Source organism: Mirounga angustirostris, unplaced genomic scaffold, assembly GCF_029215605.1.
Source record: "Mirounga angustirostris isolate CCGP_5_RB_7025 unplaced genomic scaffold, mMirAng1.0.hap1 SCAF_8, whole genome shotgun sequence".
Lineage (NCBI taxonomy): Eukaryota > Metazoa > Chordata > Mammalia > Carnivora > Phocidae > Mirounga > Mirounga angustirostris.
Genome location: NW_026991716.1, coordinates 142,440,300 through 142,461,948, shown reverse-complemented (window position 1 = coordinate 142,461,948; position 21,649 = coordinate 142,440,300). Strand labels below are relative to the sequence as shown.

General features: G+C 42.1%; 1 protein-coding gene across 14 annotated transcripts in view; it reads left to right on the top strand.

Annotated features, from left to right (window-relative positions):
* PDE10A (phosphodiesterase 10A) overlaps nt 1–21,649 on the top strand; it is a 297,734-nt gene that overhangs the window by 63,593 nt on the left and 212,492 nt on the right. The window contains exons 1-2 of one of the 14 annotated variants that reach the window (XM_045865871.3): nt 4,952–5,062; nt 6,605–6,732. The exons of 9 other annotated variants lie outside the window; for them this stretch is intronic. In XM_045865871.3, the coding sequence (XP_045721827.1) occupies nt 6,696–6,732 (37 nt within the window). In that variant the 5' untranslated portion in view covers nt 4,952–5,062; nt 6,605–6,695. 4 more of the 14 variants (XM_064598349.1, XM_064598351.1, XM_064598350.1 and 1 more) reach the window with 4 other exon arrangements.

Genomic DNA, 21,649 nt, shown 5'->3' with positions numbered 1-21,649 from the left:
ATCTTAAAAAAAAAAAAACAAAAAAACCCCACAATGCCTTAAGTCATATTGAGTGTCTGCACAAATATCCAAATCTTAAATGAATGAAGGCGTTTTACTTCATATTATCTTGGAATATGTTTGACTTGATGGCAGGCGAATCAGCAAAATTATAAAGCTAACTTTATTTCCCTCGCTCCCCAATAGTTTAATACCACCAAGACCTTTTTCTAATATTAAGCCAAGGTTGAGGGGATGGGGGAGATCTTTTCTCCTAGTATCTATTATAATAACTTAGTTTGAAATATATAGACATATAGTTAAAAAAACAAACAAATGAAGCCATCTAGTTTTTACAGCAGTATTTACCAACTTCATAAATTATCTTAAGAACAGAAGATACATTTCTGGTTGATAATATGAAAAATATATATAAAGGCTAATATTAGTTAAAATAGAATAGAGTCACTTAGTTTTTTTTTTTTTTTAAAGATTTTATTTATTTATTTGAGAGAGAGAGAATGAGAGACAGAGAGCATGAGAGGGAGGAGGGTCAGAGGGAGAAGCAGACTCCCTGCCGAGCAGAGAGCCCAATGCGGGACTCGATCCCGGAACTCCAGGATCATGACCTGAGCCGAAGGCAGTCGCCTAACCAACTGAGCCACCCAGGTGCCCTAGAGTCACTTAGTTTTATAGGAGTGGCAACAAAACCAAAATGTAAAGAAAGCCTTGTACTTGCAGTAATGAAACTCCGTTTTGGTTGCTGGATCTCTGAGACCTACACGGCTCTGACAGTTACCTGGCAGCATGTTTTCTGGGTGTTTCTGTGTACGAAGACCTTTATGATGTGTTTCACTTCATTTAACCTCTGTCATTTGAACCGGAATTCTAAAGAGGCAGAATTAAGGGGCGCCTGGGTGGCTCAGTTGTTAAGTGTCTGCCTTTGGCTCAGGTCCTGATCCCAGGGTCCTGGGATCGAGCCCCGCATCGGGCTCCCTGCTCCGCGGGAAGCCTGCTTCTCCCTCTCCCACTCCCCCTGCTTGTGTTCCCTCTCTCACGCTCTCTCTCTCTCTGTCAAATAAATAAATAAAATCTTTAAAAAAAAAAAAAGAGGCAGAATTAATCGTCCCTCCTTCCTGGAAGACATGTGAAAATTATGTCTTGTCTTAAAAACAAAGCAGCACTTTTGCAAAGTACTTATGCCTTAGTTCTTCTGTCATATGTATCAGTAAAGAGGAAAAGAAATAAATCATTCATATGTTAACTTTGGGGAAACCTCCAAATTACCTGAAACACTTGTTGATGGATTTAAAGTCAACTCATCCAAGGTCATACATGATAATCTGACAAACTGGGACCAGAAAGGTTTTTTGTGGAGGAAGCCTTTTACGGCTACATTAAATGTAGCATTCTATGCTGTCTACTATAAGATTGACCAAATCTTGTTAGTTGTTATTTCTAAGAAATACAAGAATTTCAGTAGATTTGTTAATGCTGTTTGTAAAAGCTTTAAGTAGCAGTCTGCATGTGTTTGAATCTTTTCTAACTCTGCTCTCAGGTGCTCTATGAAAATAAGGTCCCTTCCTGCTCGCCCTGATATACAGTCTTTTCCCTTCTAAGGTACTAGCCTGGAGTTTTCCTCACATTTGGCCCTCAATCAATATGGGTGGGCCTGGAATTTACTAACTGCTACGTTTCTTCCAATTTTTACTTGATGAAACATGCAATGATTAAATTTTCCATCAGTTCTGCTAGTGTTAATAAAATGAAACAGTGAATTAAATGGAAAATTTCTTCATCTTCTTAGGGAATAAATGCTAAAAGTTTATAGCAAAAATAACTTCCCTATATAAGACCTGAGAGCCTAAGGAAATTCCTCATTTTGTTTTCCTTAAACTGCTGCTAAGGACAAGTGATTTAACTATTGAACTAAAATTTGAGAGCCGAGTGTTTGCTATGTTGAATTGTTCTAATTGGTTTCTTCCCATATATACTTTAAAACAATATGTACTCTTGTCTTTTTCTTTCCATTTTCCTGTGAACCAAATTACTTGAGCAGATGTAGTGCTGTGTGCAATACGGTGACGGTGATAACATTTGGGGTCCACCGGAATAATCCAGGCTAAGCTCTTTCTCTCAAAATCTTTAATTTCATGTTTTGCCACATAAAGTAATATTCACAGGTTCCAGGGATTGGACATGGCTATCTTTTGGGAGGTCATTTTTGGGCCTACCACAGTATTTGACTTTTTACCTATAAACTGTTGGAAGTAGTAAGGTTGAGAAGTAGTAGGAGAGTGGGAATTAGTATGGAATCTGAAGGCTCATTTGAAACATGGCTCAGTTACTTATTTGCTGTGTAAACTCTAGCAAGTTAACCTCTTAGTCTTCTTTTCCTCTTCTGTAAAATGTAGACATAATAGCGGATGTATCATAGGGTTATTTTGAAGATTAAATGATTTGATAGATGGAAAGTCATTCGAATAGTACCTGGTACACAGTAGGCACACAAAAAATGTTGACGATTGTCACCACAAGCAGTTGGCTCAGAAAAGTTTTGCATAAATGAAGCAGCTGTGAAGGTTGGTACTTGGTGGTGGATACGTTTGCTATGCTTTGCTTGTATTCACCATAGTTCATTATTTGCTACATGAAGGAACAGTGGCAAGATACCTAGGAAAACACAGTTGTGTTTTGGTTGGGGGGAGGGGTTCTGGTGGGAATGGGACTTCTCAATGTATTCCTTTTTTCGACTGTTTTAATTTTTCAATGTATAACAATCTGAAAAGATCAACAAAATAAAGGAAGTGCAAGAAATGAAAGTTCAGAGAGGATCATCTATACTTGACTATATAGCTAATAAAAATCCCCAAAGAATAAAATTTGGAGTTTTTTTGGTGTCTGTTCCCATGATTCATGAATCCATGTTGTTTCCTTTGATATATATGGTGATTTTTGTTCTTGAGTTCAAGTTTTATATTCAGTATGCTTTCTCAACAACCTTTTGTTGAATTTCATTTTTTTGTTGTTGTTGTTGAATTTCATTTTTAAACATAAGTAGATTTATTAAGACTTGACAATTAAATCATTTGATAAGGACAAACTCACCTTAGAAAAATGTACTTAATTTGAAATACAGATCTTTAACTTATTAAACTGACATAGAGAATTGTGAAGTATAATGATTTAAAACATAGGCTTCTGTGTACTTACGAAGCTCTCACCATATAGTTTTTATTTTTCCATTGGTTTTGTTTTTTTAACCTTGCATTAACTTTAAATGAATGCTTTTGCTGCAGTTCACTTACTTTTTATTGTACCGCGTTGTACTTCTAGATACCTTATTAAGATCAGTAATGACAACTCAAACAGCCTGCATGAAGAAATCTGTTTTTGGTGAACATATATATGCCTTAAATAATTGGCACCTTACTTTGTGTGGAGCTTTATGTTTTGAATACATTTTCCAGTTAGTTTTTCAAAATTTTACAACAGCCCCAGGGAGTAGGTGGGTTCGGCAAAGCTAATGTCGTTTATCCTTGTGTGTTATTGTTTATTTGCTTGTCTCCTCAGCTTGAGTAAGAGGCAAGGACAGTGTTTTTATCATCTCTAGATTTCTAGTACCTAGCATATTATTGGTGCTCAAAAATAGCTGTTGAATGTACAAATAAATGGATAGTTGGGGGAAGGGATAAGAAAAATCACTAAAATTACCGTTAGTGATTTTTCTAGGCTTATGTGGCAAATAAATGAAATTGCCAGAACAAAATTCCTTGTCCTTGGACTTCTAGTCATTGCTCCTCTCAGAATGACTGATTGATTCCTTTTTTCTGTTTTAAATATGATATCAGCTTAGGGCTATTCAAACGCTTTGTGCCAAATGGAATAAATTAAGCCCAAGTAGGATTTAGCACTTTTGCTCATCAAAATTCTCAAAGCCTGAATGCCTTAGCAGCACATTATGAGAAATTCAGTTTTGTTTATTCTGTTTATCATAAATTTTAAGTGATAATGCTCATTCCTCTCTGTCTTAGTCAGTTTTGGCTGCTGTAACAAATACCATAGTCTGGGCAGTCGAAACAATAGACCTTTATGTTTCGCTGTTGGAGGTGCAGGCTGATTGGGTTCCGAGTGAAAGCTACCTTCCTCCATTCTCCTCACCGGGCAGAGAGAAAGATAGTCTCCCCTGTCTCTTCTGGGGCACTGACCCTGTCATGAGGCCTCTGTCCGCATGACCTCATGACCTCCCAAAGGCCTCCCCTCTAAGTACTGAAACACTGGAGATTAAGACCTCAGCATATGAATTCTGGACAGTCCATAGTACTGTCCCTCTGACAAAGTGTGGTGATAACTCAGATTAGTATTAAATGGTCCAAGCTGTCCCTCTCCGTCATAAGGCTTCGGTAGACAACCCAGTGTTTCTGTTTTTACAAGTGCTAAGAGATATGGACGGTTAGAACTGGACAGCGGACAGGCCTTTTCCCCCTGGTTTTCTTCCCTTCCTGTCACCATATGGATCTAAAAAGGAAATTAATAATTTATTTTCATCATCTGTTTTTCGAACTTAGTAAACTCTGCAAAATTTAACTCCTCCAAATTTGAACGTCCCATTTTCGTTCTCAGTAGGTGGCTGCGCCATACACACCGCTTCCCAAGCTGGAAAACGGGGCCCCCCTTCATTCTCATCGGCCAGGGACTGACCGCCTTTAGTCGGTTAGGAAGCCTGGCGCTTTTCGCCCTTTTCCTTTTCGCCTCCTCACGGTTGTTCTAACACTCTGCTCTTGGTGGTCTCTGACACTGCCACGAGCACCCTGAGGCCAGGAGTGTGCTAGCCTCTTACCCCGGCCCAGCACAGCCAGGTGCACAAGCACGGCTGATGCTCAAGCAGTTGGCGCTTTCAGGCGGGGGTGGGGGGAAGTCAGCCGGAGACGGTGACGTCGTGTGACGCACGTCAGAGCAGAGGCCGAAGGGCGGCCCAGCGGGTTGGAGAGGGCGGGGGTCTCTGCGGTTTTCAAGCGGAGCCCAGGGTGTGCTTGCGGACCTCGAGCGTTTTTCACCTTGTTTCGAGGCCGTGCGGAGCTGAGTAAGTGCCGTGCTTTTAAATACAAATCCGAGACAGACTGTTGTCCGTTGCTTAACACGCGCTGTGCTCCTGCCCTACAATGCGTCGTTTCACTGGGTGCGGCACTTGCAAAGAGAATCTTAAGTAAGTTGGCGATCGCCCTGGATCCCTGCGGGGAGGAGCAGGGAGCCCTCCTTGAAAGTAACCTTGGCGGGGAGGAGAGGGGCTTGGGGAGGAGCAGGGAGCCCTCCTTGAAAGTAACCCCGACGGCTTCACAGCCCGCGATCACCGCCCGCGTTTCACCCGCAGTTCGCGGCCCTCGGAGTGCCATCCCCGCGCTCCCCAAAGCGGGTTCTCGGCGCGCTCTCTGCAGCCAGGGTGAGCGGACAGCGGCCAGGAGGGCCGGGAGGAGGCGTGGCAGGTGCAAGGGCCGCGGGGGCTGCACCTTCAACGAGCCGTGCGGGCGCGTTTGGTTCCCTGGCCCATCCTCTAGCTGAGGCGCTGGATTCGAGGCGCCGTGCCCACTTCGGTCGGACGAAGCCGCCTCGGCGTCCTCCCTCGGCCCCCTTCGGCGACGGGCGCGCCTGGCAGGACAGCTCGGCTGCACTTCCGGCGGGAGCGCGACGTCACCGGAAGTGCGTCGCAGCCGCCTCCGCGGCCCGGGAGCGGGGCGGCTGGCTGCTGGGGCGCGAAGGCCGCCCAGGTGGCCCCGCCGGGAGCGGGGCGAGGAGCCGGCGCGTGGGTCGCCGACCGGCTCGGGACACCCGCCCAGCCGGGCTCCCCGGTTCCTGGTGTCCGAGGCCGGGCGGGAATGCCCTGGCGGCCGGCCTCCCCGAGGGTCGGCGCGCGGCCCGGGGGCCCCCCAGCCCCAGGCGGCGGGTTTGTTTCCCGGTCCCCGGCAATGTGCTGTGAAGAGAAACTGACCTGGAGTCGGAAAGCCCGGCGCGGGCAGGAGGCCGCGGGCCGCCTCTGGGACCGCGTCGGTTGGGGGTCCCCTGTGGCTCCAGTGGGGCGAACGTGCCCTAGACCCGGAAGCCCTGCGGCGGGGCAGCCCCGGGCTGGACGCAGGTAGCGCCTCGTTGACGTTCTTGCGGACGCCCGCGTTTGCTCTGCCCCTTGGCGTTGCTCTGCCGGAGGCGGGGGGGGTGCTTCCGCGGGCGCCCGGTGAGCACGCGGCGAGGAGCGCGGCGTTTCCTGTGCAGAGGCTCGCCCGAAGACTGGCGGGGATGAGCGGCCCAGGCAGGGTGTGTGCCGAGGGGGCCACAGCGACCTTCCCGGATGTGAAGAGGGGCAGGGGCTGTCTCCCGGGTCCCGATCGATCGGAGGCAGCCACGGTGGGGAGGGGAGCGGCCGCAAGGACGCAGCACTCAGCAGCTTGTAGGACCCGAGCGAGCACGGAGGGGGAGAGCGGACCGCAGGATGGCTGGGATGTTGAGCTTGGACAGCTGGGTGGAGGGGCTTCATTAGAGATGGGGTCCCCAGGAGGGACGAGATGCAAGAAGGGAAGGTGTCAATTATCTGATAGTTACTTCATCTTTTTGTTTGTTTTGTTTTTTTGTTTAGAAGCTAGAAGTATAGATATAGAAGTCACCCACAGAGATGTTACAGTTGAAGACATGGGGGTAGAGAAGACTTTGAAGGAAAAGAATGTAGAATGAGGATAGAAGAGAGGAAATCCAGCATTTTAACAGGTGAGTAGAGTCTCTAAGTCAGCAAAAGAAACGTGGAAGGGCCTTTTAGATAGATAGCAAACTAGTACTTTGCAGCGCTAAGTGTTAATCTGCCAGATTGTCACAGAATTATCAGTTGGCTGAACCTAGTTTGATCATACCCTGAAATTTTTGGACATCAAGTCAACTCCCCACAGCATGGTTGGCAGGGTTTCATTGTGTTAAAAAAGTTTGCAGGGTTAATCTCAGACGGGTTAGTTTTAACAGCTTTTAAAGGTTTCTATGAAGTTGTAGTTGGCTGTTTTTCATTTGACTTGTCTTAGGGTGATGGTTGGCCTGTTGAATGCTTTGTTTGCTTTAGGCAAGTTGGTTGTTGGCTAACTGACCTCTGCTGTGTTACGTAGGAGAAAGTATCCCAAAAGCAAGGGACGGACTAGTAAGACACGAATTGCCGAGTCCAGGCAGATGAAGGCAGAGCTCATGATGCTTAACTGTCCAGGAAACTTTAGCTTGTGTTTCCCAAAGCAGTTTCAGCGCCATGCTGGGGGACTGATGTCACAGTGTGGTGATGAAGGCTGAATCGGAGTGAAGGACACCGCAGTAAGCACCGGACTGCCAGTTTGACGGTGAAAGGGGGAAACCTAGAATGTGTGACGAGTTTACCAGGCTTGCGGGAGGTTGTGTCGCCGTTGTTTCGGGATGGGGGGCAGCCTGAGCATCTCAGAGGTCTGTGAGAAGGGGAGAAAGAGAGTTTGAAGACCTGAGAGTGGGAGGGGCGTGTGGATCCCCTGACCTTGCAGGCAGAGCTGGTGGAGGCGAGGGAGGACGAGGGAGAGCATGGAAATCGGGTAAAGGTTCAGAGAGATGTCGAAGAGGAAAAGTGAAGGGGCCTCTCAGGAAAATAAAGGTCAAGCTTTGTGTCAGGGAGATGATGATATGTATGGATGTCTGGTACAGGGAGTCGTCTAGGGAGAAATAAAGGAATTGGCACAGCTATGCGTTTTAGTCCAAACAATCGGAAAGGCCTGTGGAAGGAGTTGGATGCTTGTGTTTGCCTCGTGCAGGGATAAGCAAGGGATTCTGTGGTGGTAGCTAAGCCATCACTGCAGTAGCTGGCGAAGGTTTTCAAACTCAGTGGGGAGGCGGAAGTCAGTTCGGGTGGCTGAGAAGGCAGGTGAGCAGGGATGGATGTGTCCAGGGGGGCAGAGAGCAGACTCAGTAGGAATGAAAGGATAGGACGAGGTGTGTTAGTCCGCTGGGCTGGTGTGACTAAGTGCCCTAGACTGGGGGGCTGAAACAACACATGTTCATTTCTCACAGTCCTGGCTGGAAGTCCAGGATGAAGGTACTGGCTGTTCCAGGTCCTGATGAGCGTTCTCTTCCCGGCTTGCAGATGGCCCTCTTCGTGCTGCGCTGCGTCCTCACATGGCATCTCCTTGCAGAAGGCCACTGACCCCACCATGAGGGCCCCACTCTCATGACCTAATCACCTCCCAAGAGCCCCCCATTTCCAAATAGCATGACATGGAGGGTTAGGGCTTCAATGTGAATTTTGTGGGGGGGTTACCTTTCCGCCCATAGCAGAAGGTGTGGTCAGTGAGGGAATTTTTGTCCTGGAAGGAGAGAGCAATTTTTCTTCATGGTTTATAACATTGTGACTTCCAACCTATACAGAGGAATATCTGGGTGCAGATTAATTATATTTATTTTAATTTAACAGGCAAGCTTGAAGGAATAATAAACAGTAGGTTTAATGTAATTTTGTAAATCTGTTTTATTAGCTGTATAACCGGGAAGATGGTGTGATTTATGAAGTAAAGTACAGTATTTTGAGATAGCTGTAAATCATGGTATAAATGCATCATAATTTTTTTAATACAGAACTATTTAACATACAAGCTGAATCAAAACTAGTAAAAATGTTTGGTCTTGGATATTCAAAATACAAGTTTATTACATTGGCAAAATTTTTAATTAGCAAATGTGATGCTTCTTTAAATATTTAAAATTTAAGGTAATTTTTAAATCACCTGTTTTTAAAAATTAACTGTGGGTAGTTTTTATAAGGCAGTTTTTCTCTTCAGGAATTTCTCAATCCTGGTTTGAGTGATGTGACTGTTTGAGCCCCACCTGGTCATTGCGTGTACCTCTGCCCACCTTTCAGATCTTAGAGATCTGTTTTTAGAGATAAAACACTGATGAACACTTGAAAGCAGTTTTAATTTCATTCTCAGCCCCCAAACACATGTTTTAATGGAGCTAATGTAAGTGTTACATGTACATTTTCTAACAAATTGCCTTCTCTTTAACTATTCTAAATGGGATATAATGGGATTACTCTTCTGGAGCTATAACTGTGACATATATTTGCATAAGTAGAGGAAGTTGTCATATAGAGCTAGAGCACCTTTTTTAAAAAAAGTACTCACTTTCTTGGGGCGCCTGGGTGGCTCAATTGGTTAAGTGTCTGCCTTCTGCTCAGGTCATGATCCTGGGGTCCTGGGATCCAGCCCTGTTTCCGTCTCTCTGCTCAGCGGGGAGTCTGCTTCTCTGTCTCGTTCCCCCCCACCCCCGCTTGTGCTCTCTCTCTCTTAAATAAATAAATAAATAAATAAAATCTTTTTATTTTATTTTATTATGTTATGTTAATCACCGCATTACATCATTAGTTTTTGATGGAGTGTTTCATGATTCATTGTTTGTGCATAACACCCAGTGCTCCATGCAGAATGTGCCCTCTTTAATACCCATCACCAGGCTAACCCATCCTCCCACCCCCCTCCCCTCTAGAACCCTCAGTTTGTTTCTCAGAGTCCATCGTCTCATGGTTTATCCCCCCCTCCGATTTCCCCCCCTTCATTCTTCCCCTCCTGCTATGTACTTCTTTTTTTTTTTTTTAACATATAATGTATTATTTGTTTCGGAGGTACAGATCTGTGATTCAACAGTCTTGCACAGTTCACAGCGCTCACCATAGCACATACCCTCCCCAATGTAAATAAATAAAATCTTTAAAAAAATACTTTAAGGTTGAGTTTGAGGGCAAAAACTTTTATTATAATTAATGTAATATGTTGGACTGTTTGTTTTGTTAATAAGTGGCTCAAACCTGCTTAGCTCACAACTTTAGCCTACACCCTACCCTCACAATTACACACCTCCCTTCCTCTTAGGTTCACACAGCAGGGGTTGAAGTGCCAGACACTGTAGACTGATAAGATAAGAAGCACATGAGCCATTGCCATAAACCAGGGGTCCCTACTGGGCCGGCTGACGCACACAGTCCTCCTCTGATGTCAAACAGCTGATAAGTAGCTCCTTGGCTCCTTTCCCACATTTTGTGCCAGAGCGGGAAAAGACTCTTTGTCTAAAAGAGCAGCTCTACTGAAGTATTTCTCTTTTAAATATATTACTGCTTTTCTTGACTGTGGGCCAGATTCCTGTCTGTTTAAACAGTTTAATGTTATTTCTGAATTGTTTGGCAGAAATGAATATTTGTTAGTGAAAATATGTTTAATTCATTATGCATGATATTCTATGATTTGTTTGTTACCCCTTACAAGGCTTCACACTTGGTATTTTTTGTGAAAAAATAAGTGTGGCAAATTTGATGAAAGGGGTAGTTCAGTGGTCTTTTATAAAAAAAGCTTTTATATACATTGTCATTAATATCACCCTATCTTTATGAACCTGTAGGGAAGGGGGAAGACTGACCATGGATGGGGATCAGTTCAGCAACACTTAACATCTGGGAGGCCATTTGTCTCAACATATTGGCATTTATACTGAAATATGGAGAAATAGTAGATTCATGAGATTTAACCATTCAAGACTGGTGATGCTCTACTGGTGCATATGCCAAACATTCTTTCTACTGATTAAAAAAAAAAAAAAAATCCAGACAACATGTTGTAGAGCCAAATTGTCATTGTGGTGATAAAGTCTGAGCAGTATGTCGTATGGTGAAATGTCTGCTTAGCTATGTAACTGGCTCGTTATGAAATCCTAAGCAGGAAAGATAACATTCAAACCTGTAATTTTATGCCTGCCTTGTTAAAAAAGGGAGCCCAAGGTGCCCATATCAAAATGAAAGATCTGTAAACCTAATTAGCCTAGCTCATTTTATGTAAAAAATTATTAGTTACTAATTCTGAGATCAGCTCAGATTAGTGAAATTCAACTTTTGCATTATCACCTAAACTTGCATTTCTAAATACACACCAACTGGATAAAGTTGGCAATGAGAATTATAGATCACAGTAATCAGCGTGTACAACCAGTTAGAACCAAGACTATCTGTTTAACATGTATATTTCTGTCACCAAGGAAGCTGAAAAAGTGTCTTGGGAATTTAGAAATGCCACAGAATTTCTACAGCTCCGTTCTTAAGCTGTGATATTCTGTGGAGGCCACTGTTAAACAGCAACACAGTATTTTGTCTTTAACTACCGTACAAACTAATGTTTTATATTTATGTGTTGGTGATAGCTAACATTTACTGGATGCTGTTGTAAGCGGTTCTCATCTGCTTTCCTTACTTAATCCTTAGACCGGGTCCAGGTACAGATACAATGGTCATCTCCCTTTACAGAGAGAAGTTGGAGCACAGGAGGGTTAAATAACGCTCAGTAGCTCGGGAAGTGGCAGAGCTCAGAGACAAACCCTGGCAGGTCTGTCTTTAACAGGTGGCATTTTATCCTGTGAGTTAAAACAGGAATTAGAGTTTTTGAACTAAGAGGTGACATTCATGAAACTTTCAAGGAATCCGATGTGCTGTGTTTGTATTTAAATCTCTCTGATAAAAAGATCAAGCAGCCGGGTCTAGGGTGCTTTACTGCTTCTGTGCAGTGGGCTTGCATGAATAGTGTGCAGAGCTCCGATGCTGTATTCCTAGTCACGGCATTCCTTAGTCACCAGGCAGAAGGTGGCTCCCTGATTGTTAAGAACTCCAGCTGTTTTGTTGAGGGGGCAAGACATTGACAGCAAGGTAGCAAGTTGAGGGGCGTGTACATGATCTGAAGTGGAAAAGCTGTATTGGGAGCATGTGGTAGAAAACTCTTGTCTTTGCTGCACCATGTGGTATGACTGGATTTTGAGACAAACATAGCAGGCAGATCAACTGGTACTGAGCACTTGTGAATGAGAACTCATTTTAAGAGTAGAGTAAGATCACTTTGTCTAAGAGGTGAAGTATCATGCTTCTCGGGTATCTCGTGTTTAAAAATGGCTACCGTCACCAATTAGAGAACTGTCTTTCCAAGGACGAAGTGTGAAAGGGACTTATGTTCTGTGAGCATTCTGACCTTCCTTTCCCCTCCGTAATAAATTTATTCATAGCAGTGAGATTGACGCTTAAGCGTAGGAATGAATGTTTTTAATATCTCAGTGGTGTGTAATTTCTTGTTCCAGTCTATTGGCAGGACGTGATTCCTTAGTTTCCCAACAGAATTGTATGGAATGTGCTGTTTAGTGTTTTCATATTTATCAGGGAAGAACCAGTAGAATCAACAAAGAAAGTAACCTGTCTGCAGAGGACTTGATTCCCACAGACTCAGGTTGTTAGCTTGACTGCTAACAATCCTGGGTCATGATGTATGTGGCTTTCTGCCCCAGTGGGTTCAGTGTAAAACAGGCATGTCCTAAATGGGATCAAAAGAATAACACTGTTTTGATAAGTATTATTAATAATGAAGTTACTGGAAGTAATGGGAGCACTTACTCATTGAAATCTGAAACAGTCATCAAATGCCTACTATGTGAAAAGAGAGTCAGTCCTCATTATTTGCAGATTCTGTATTTGCAAGTGCCTACTCACTAAAATTTATTTGTGACCCCAGAATCAATATTCATGCTTTTGCTGTCATTTGTGGACATGTGCATACACAGAGTAGCGGAAAATATGACTCATCCTACGTGCACATTCCAAGCTGAGGTCCAACAATGCGGCACTCTGCCTTCTTGTTTCAGTTCTCCTAGTGTAAACAAGTCCTTTTTGCAGTATATGTAATGCCATGTTTATTTCGTTGTTGCTTTTTATTTGTGATATGGCTGTTTAAAATGGCCCCCGAGCATAGTCCTGAAGTGCTATCTGTTGTTCTCAATTAAGCACAGAAAGGCTGTGACGCGCCTTATGGAGAAAATACAAATGTTACACAAGCTTTGTTCAGGCAGGAGTTAGAATGCTGTTGGCAGTGAGCTCAATGTTAACGAATCAACAATATATATTAAATAAGGTGCCTTTAAGTAGACCCACACATGAAACAAGGTTGTGTGTTGATCAGTTGATGAAAATGTTGTGACTGGAAGTTCAGAGGAACCTAACCCTGTATTTCGCCTTGGGGGTGATGAATGGTTCAGTATTTGCTAATTTACTGTTTGTGTTGGCTTTATACTAACAAGAATCAACAGTAATTACAGGCTCTGGGGATAAGAAGATGAATACGATGTAGTTTCTGCCTTCAAAGATCATGTTAATTGTGGAGAGAGACTTAAGTCAATGTTTGGAAAATTGATGTACTGAAGATCCTACATAGCTTAGGTCTTTCAGCAAAAACTTTGAAGACTCTTTTGGGTTGAGATGGCAGCTTATAACTTTTATTAAAGAAAATTTAGTTATTCCTATTTTAAAATTAAGTAGTACTTGAGAAGATTGGTTTTGATTCTGAAAACATCACTCATCTTAGATAAGATATACTATTTTCTTGATAGTAAAATAGCAAAATAATGGCAATTGTAATTTCATGTATGTATTTTTGGAAGAGGATGGTAATACACATTATATGCATTACATTAATTTTTACCAGGGACTTTCCCATTTATCTTGATTGTTTCTCTAGTGGGTGCAACTACTTTTAAGCATTAGGAAGAGCGTAGTCATATATTTGCATGTTTTAGATGTCTGTCAGATTAATAGTCCTTTTTTCCCATGTTCATTTTTTAAGCATATTTATGCAGTTATTAAAAAGATTCTGCCTTTAAAAAATTTATAACTAAGTATAAGATGTTCAGAAAGGAGAGTTTATTAGTTTGCAGGGACTGCCGTAGGACACAGTCACCTTGGACTATACACCCCTTTACGTTACTTCCTATTTTCAGTGTTCTCAGCATGTAGAATGCAGTCCTGAGTCACTGACTGTCAGTGTTATTTCCTGAGCCAAGCTGCCTTTAAAAATACTCTCCTGTTGGCACTTTTCTCCACCCTATTTAACTTTAATAGTTTCAGGATATGTGGGTCAAAAATATCTTAAGACCAATAGTATCTTCAAAAACTAATTAATTGACATCAGCAAATAAAGATCACCCAAAGTAAGCTGTGTCTGGTTCAGCTTTCTTTGAAGAAAACTACTTTCATCCATATTGTAGGTTTGTGATTCCAGCTTGGCAAGTCAAACTGTATTCTTTACTTGTGGCACCAATTATAGTAGGAGAAAAGGTTTGATTAGTAAGAAACCATAAATTTGCCTCCTTTTATGCAGGTGTATTCTTTTTTTTTTTGAGAGAGAGATAGACAGTGCGTGAGCTTGGGAGAGGGTATAGAGGGAGAGGGAGAAGATTAAGCAGGCTCTGCACCCAGCATAGAGCCCGGCGGGGCTCAATCTCACAACCCTAAGATCATGACCTGAGCTGAAACCAAGAGTCAGATGCTTAACTGACTGAGCCCTGCAGGTGTACTCTTTTTAAATAAAATATTTATTGGGCATATGCTATTTGCAGAGCAAGCCAATCATTAACAGAGGTTTGCAGATTTGACTTGGTATTAAAGGTAAACCTAAATGTTGAATTCTTTTGTAAAGCAAAGGAACCTTTTGTAAAGTATATGATAACTCATCCTTTTTTTTTTTTTTTTTTTTTTTAAGATTTTACTTATTTATTTGACAGAGGGAGAGAGACATTGAGAGAGGGAACACAAGCAGGGGGAGTGGGAGAAGGAGAAGCAGGCTTCCCGCCGAGCAGGGTGCCCGATGTGGGGTTCGATCCCAGGACCCTGAGATCATGACCTGAGCCGAAGGCAGACGGTTAAGGACTGAGCCACCCAGGTGCCCAGATAACTCATCCTTTTAGTAAATTCAGATTCTTAGACCATAGATTTGCTTAAGGCTGTACATAACAGATGTGTGTTGGGCTTTCTAAATATCATTTACTCTGTGATGTAACCCCAGGTACCAACTGACTGAAAGCATAAATCTGAGAAGGAAGTTGGGGCAGGGAAGCTAAGGTGATACCTCGCAATGCTGATGGTTTCCTTTTTTAAATTATTTTTAATTTATTTAATGATCATAAAGCCCCATCAGGCAGGTGTTATTTTATCAAACAGAAAATAAAACTGAGACCCAGGGAGATTAAATAGTTTATCCAAAGTCACACAGTTACCAAATGTTGAGGCAACATTTTGGTTCCAGGTCTGCCTGACTCCAAATTCTTACTTTTTCCCTAATCAATCATCAGAGTGTTTTGTTTTTTACCATTCCTGGGAACAAAAGCCAGGACTTATGAACTGGAGGGTAGAGCCAAGCTGCCATTAGTTTGCCATGCAAACTAATAAACTCTCCTTTCTGAACATCTTATACTTAGTTATAAATTTTTTAAAGGCAGAATCTTTTTAATAACTGCATAAATATCATGCTTAAACAAATGAACATGGAAAAAAAGGACTATTAATCTGATGGACATCTAAAACATGCAAAGGTATGACTACACTCTTCCTAATGCTTAAACGTAGTTGTACCCACTAGAGAAACAATCAAGATAAATGGGAAAGTCCCTGGTAAAAATTAATGTAATGCATATAATGTGTATTACCGTCCTCTTTCAAACCCTAGGGGCTAAAGGTAGGTATAGTGGGTTGAATGGTATGTCTACCCCCGCACCCCCAATGTGTCCATGTCCTGAACCCAGAACCTATGGCTGTGACCTTATTCAGAAAGAGAATGTTTGCAGATGTAATCAAGTTAAGGATCTTGAAAAGTTCATCCTGGAGTACTCGGAGGAGCACTAAATCCAACAGGTGTCTCTGTAAAGAGAGAGGCAGAGGGAGATAACACAGCCTGGAGAGGAGGCATTAGCAGTGTGATGGGGAGAGGGTGTCAGGAGAGGCAGAGAGTAAAGTAATGAGGCTCTCTAGGTCAGGAGATGCCGGCAGCTAGAAGCATTCTCCCGGAGGGCCCTTGGAGGCATAGGTGGCCCTGCCTTGGTTCTGAGTTCTGGCCGCCGCATCTGTGAGAGAATGAAGTTCTGTTGTTTGAGGCCCCTGGTTTAGGGCGGTTTGTTATAGCAGCTCCAGGAAACAAATACAGAGTAATCACTTACTCTGAAGCACTAAGATGGGTCTGAAAACCTGGCTGGAGTCTGCACTCCCCCAATGACAAGCCTTATATTCTTGGGCAGATCATTTACTTTGTCTCAGTTTTTTTATCAGAAAAGAGGATAAGAATAACAGGCCTTCCTACCTCAAGGCTTTCAGTATAGTCACATGAGATAGTGTACTGATATTAAAAATATTAAAGAAATATATTGATATACCTCATTTTATATAAATCAAGAGTGTTATTTGTTTTACACATGATATTTAGTCACTTAAAAATAGTAAAGTCAAAATCAGTTTTTAAGTTTGGCAAAATTGGGACATGTCCTTTGGATACTCACACAGTCTCATAACACTCTTGCAAGAAAGAAAAAATAATTCACTGCTTCACGTGGAGCCCAGGACCAAGAATGGCAGATGCATGGGCTGTCAGGTAGTCTCACTGTGTATTTTAATAGTCTAAGTTAAGGGAAAGATCTTGAATAAGCAGGAAAAAAAGTTGGTCCTCAGAGCAGTGCTGTCCAGTGTAAACAGAATGTGAACCATATATGTAAGTTCAAATTTACTAAAAAAGTAAATAACTGAAATTAATTTTAATGATATGCTTAATCTAACTCAATATATTCAAAATATGAGATTTTTAGTGTGTAATCAGTTGAAAGAGCATTAAATGAGATCTTTTACAGTCTTCCGTTTGTACTGTTGTCTTTGAAAGCCAGCGTATATTTTACACTGACAGCATATCTCACTTTGGAGTAGCAGCTTTCCCGGTGCTCAGGAACCACATGTCTCTAATGGCTACTCTGTTGGACATGCATAGCCCTATAAAGTTTGTAAGAGAATAGCGTGTTTTTAGTTCTTTCCCCAGAAAATGTCAAGGTTTCTGAGGGCACAGGAGGCATTTGGTGAATATTTGTTGAGTGATCTAATAAGCACCTACACAGTATAATAGAACCTTTATTTTTTATCTTTGGAGGAAATTATACCCGTTAACTACTTAGTTCTTTTAGAAACCTTCATTGAGTGCCTGTTGTGTGCTAGGCCTTTATTTAGAGCAGATGATACAAAGGTGAATAAGTTAGAGAATCTTGACTTTCAAAGAAACCAGAATCTTGAGGTCAAAACAGATAAATAGATCACTGGCCATAAGATAAAGTGGAAGATGGGGACGTAATATATAACATAGTAGGGAGAGCTTTGTATTTGGATTCAGAAAGTCTTGGGTTTGGATCCGAGTTTTAGTACTTTTTAGCTATGTGATCCTGGATTATTTATCGCTTCAACCCCCTATATCCTTATTGAGAAAAGGCTGATAATGATTATGAAAAAGTATTTTAAAAGTAATTTTAAGACAAGCTAGTTACTGAGTCTTTTGAGAGAGTATAGGGAGAGATTGGGAATGGTTTCATAATGAATGTTTACACGGAAGGGAAAAAGCTTTTAACCCGTGGCTGTGTATTTTTAAAAATTCTGTAAACCTGGACTCGAATGCCATTTCTACCACTTACTGATTGTAAATACAATAACCTCTGGATCTTTGACTGAAAATGGGGGTAATAATAATACCAAAGCTCCTCTTGTGCCCCCTTCCAGTTACTACCCCTGAGGATGACCACTTTTCTGACTTCTTACAGATGGTAATTTAAAAAAAAAATAAACTTTTAGTAGGTGGAATCGCATAGTACTTAACGCTTTGGCCTCTTGTTTCTTTTGTTCAACATTGTGTTTGTGCACTTCGCCCATTTTGTTGCACTTGTAACTTGTTCTCATTATCTATGGTGTTCCAGTGTCTGATGGATCAACTTACTTTTTGATTCTACTATTATTGGGTGTTTGCTGTTTTCAGTTTTGGCTGTCGGAAGTAGTGCTTCCTTGCATATTCTAGTACCGTGTGTGTTTTGACGGTCGGGTGGAATTGTTGGATCACAGGGTGTGCATTTGTTTATCTTCACTTTTCCAACATGATTGTACCGATTTATACTCCCACCGGCAGTATGTGGGAATCTGAATGGGAGTTTGACTTGCTCATTTTGCCATATTTTGCATGTTAAAGATGGTGTGTTTTTTTACAGGTGTGATTGAGCTAACTTGCAGTATGCCTGGCTCTCAGTCCAGACTTTGACCTGAACTCTTTCCTTTGCCTGAAGGCCTTCCCTCTCCCTTCTGGCCACTCCCGTTAGTCCTTCAGAACCCAGGTCACACACCACCTCTCCGGGGAAGCCCTGTGTGACTTCCCTGTCAGTACACTTCACGCAGCTGTTTGTGACTCCCTCACTGGATTTGGAAATCCTGAGTGGGGAAGGAAAAAAAAAAAAAGACTATATTTATTGTTTTACGTCAAGCCAAACTCACTGGGTTTTGATTCTGCCTTTGCTGTTTACTAATTGTCTGACTTAGGACAAATCTTTTAATCTATCTGACCCTCAGTTGTCTGGTTTGTAAAATGAAAAAGAAGGGAAGAGGAAGAAGAACAGGAGGGGGGAGAGAGGGAGGACAGAGGGGAAGAGGAGGATAGATGTGGGGAGGATTAGTATATGGAACAGCACTTGGAACCTGGCACCTCCTAAGTGCTATGTAAGTAGGAACTATTATAATTTGTTAGCACCCAAATGCTTTTGCACTTTTAATTGCTGATACAGAATTTAGCCTTTAATGGTTTCTGTCTTGTATTTTTGAACTTTAAAAAACCATCTGTAAGATGGTAAGCTGAGAGCAGAGGCAGTATCTTTAACCTTGTTTGCAGTGCCTAGCAAAGTGCTGGACACACGAAAGTCCTCAAGCATTTGCTGCTTGCTCTTCTACTCTTGTGCTACTTCAGTAAGTGGACCCTTTCAGTGACAGAAGTGCTGCTACATTTTGAGTTAACACTACTTTTACCTTTCTCTTTCCTACCTTTTAGCTCACATTAGCACACATATATTTGTAAAACATCTGCAAAATATCATCAAGAGGATCTGTGCAATCAGAGTGTGCTGGGGAAGTTGTTCGATAATATGAGTGTGATTTTTCTCAGTTCATAGATCAGTTAAACTAACCTTTTTCTTTTAAGATGTAGACTCTGGAATTAAAAATAATGTCGGTGTTTACTTAGCACTTCTACTGTGTGACTTTATTACAGTTATTATTTTATGACAAAATCATAATCACTTTAAATATGTGGCTTTACTTTTTTTTTTCTTTGTAGAATATTTCCTGAAAACATGGGTCTATTTTTATCATAGAAATTTTTGGTTAGGAAAATGAATTTGATTTGTAGTTACTCACTTCATAGGTAACTTTTTAGAACATTCTGTAAAGTGTGATGCATTCTTTTTTTTTTTTTTAAGATTTAAAAAAAACAAGCGGGGGGAGGGGCAGAGGCAGAGAGAGAAGCAGACTCCCAGCTGGAGCAGGGAACCGGATGTAGGGCTCAATCCCAGGACCCCGGGATCATGACCTGAGCCAAAGGCAGGTGTTTAACCCACTGAGCCACCCAGGCGCCCCGCATTCTTTCTTTTATGAAATAAATTTAGTTTTTTATTTTCTATTTTACCAGTCTCGTCCCTTTATTGGTCATTATATTTATTTAGATTAGCACAAGCTTTTGTGCACATCTGGCTGTCACATAGGTGTGACAGTGACTTGGTGGAGCTACCAGGTTTCTGATTCGTCTTAATCCTGTTCAGTTATAGAAGACTCCCAATTCCTAACTGATAATGCTAATTGATTAATTTGCGTTTGAAGAGACAGTTCTCTAGTTACTCAAGTGCTCAAGTTACTAAACCGAGTAATCCTGCTTGGTGACAGACCAGGTGACAGAATGCTGGAATGAGAAGTTAAAAACTAGGGTGCCTGGGTGGCTTAGTAGGTTAAGCATCTGGCTCTTGATTTGGTTCAGGTCCTGATCTCAGGGTCCTGGGATCGAGCCCCATGTTGGACACCACCAGACTCAGCAGGGAGTTTGCTTGAGATTCTCTCTTTCCCTCTGCTCCCGGCCCCGGCTTGCACATGAGTGCTCTTTCTCTCTCTCTCTCCAAAAATAAGTAAATCTTAAAAAGAAAAGAAAGAATGAAAGTTAAGAACTAAAAGATATGAAGAGTTGGGAAGGATAGCTCAGGTAGACCTATCTAAATTCCAGGGAATAATTCCTGACCCACCTCAGAATACCTCAATAGAGACGAGCGTATCTATCATATAGTTATTTCTCTTTCTGTTAGCACTGCTTACTAAATGCGAGTTATTCATACTTTCTTGTTTCTTGATCATGAGGAGGACTGAGACTACACTCTAGTTTTTGTGTGTGCATGTGTTCCATGAATTTAACATAAACAGGTTCATGGAACCACCACCGCAATCATGATATATAATTCTAGTATTGCAAAGAAACCCCTTGTGCTGCCCCTTTAGAGTGGAATCTTTCTCCCGTTCTTAGCCCATGGTGATTCCCAGTCTGTTCTCCATCACTATAGTATATTGTCTTTTCCAGAATGTCATGTATATGGGATTCTATACCATCCACTCAGCATAAAGCCTTAGAGAGGCATCCCAAGTTGTTGCTTGTAATAGGTAGGTTTTCTGTTGTTGGTTTTGGTTTTGTTTTAATGTTTTTATTGCTGAGTAGAATTCTGTGAATGTGTGTACCACAGTTTGTTTAACCACTCACTCACTGAAGGACACTTGGGTTGTTTCCAGTTTTTGGTAATTTTGAATACAGCTACTCTCAACACTCAACATTGATGTGCAGATTTTTTGCATGAACATAAAAATTTTTATTGCTTTAGGGAAAACTATTTTTCTAAACTACTATTTATCATGTGTAGTCCCTGAAGTCTCTTTTCCTTTAAATGTGGTCAGCTAGTGTGGATAGAGGTCTCAATGAATGTCTAGAACCAAAAAGAAAGGAAAAAGAAAAACTCTCCCTATCATTTTTTTTTTTTAAAGATTTTATTTATTTATTTGTCAGAGAGAGAGAGAGAGAGCACTCGAGCAGGCAGAGGGAGAAGCAGGCTCCCCACTGAGCAAGGAGCCCAGATGCCTGACTTGATCCCAGGATGCTGGGATCATGAGTTGAGCCGAAGGCAGATGCTTTTGGCTGAGCCACCCAGGCGTCTCTCTCCCTGTCTTTGTATATTGGCTCTGTGTTGGGACACTTTTTGATGCTCAGCTTTGTGTTTTACAACTTTGCCTTAGCCTTTGCTTTCTGTTTGCATTGAGCCTGAACACCAGTCAGAGGTCAGATTTTGACATTTTAGAGTCTTCTCAGCTCTTTTCTGCGCATGTCCTTTGGTGGACATGTGTGGCTCTCTAATTCCTTGGTGTAAGTGGAAACTTGCAGTGTTCTACTTCCCCAAAGAATCTCTCTCCCGAGCTTTTCCTCCTAGGCTTTCGGTGTGTCTGTGGTCTGTTTCAGCCATAGTGTTTTGCCATCCTCCCTGCCATTCCCCTCCCCCAGCAGTGGGTGATTCCTTTGCTTTTCAGTGTTTTTCAGGAATGTTTTGAGTAGCCACTTTCTGCCTGAGAGAATTCTGACTTAGGTGAAACAAAGTCACATACCTCAGGTGAGTCCTCCGGGTAGCCCCCAGACAGGTCAAAACAGACCACCAAAATTCTTTGACAGTTAGGTCTGCTTTGCTTTCTCTGGAACCAGTGACCAGGGTC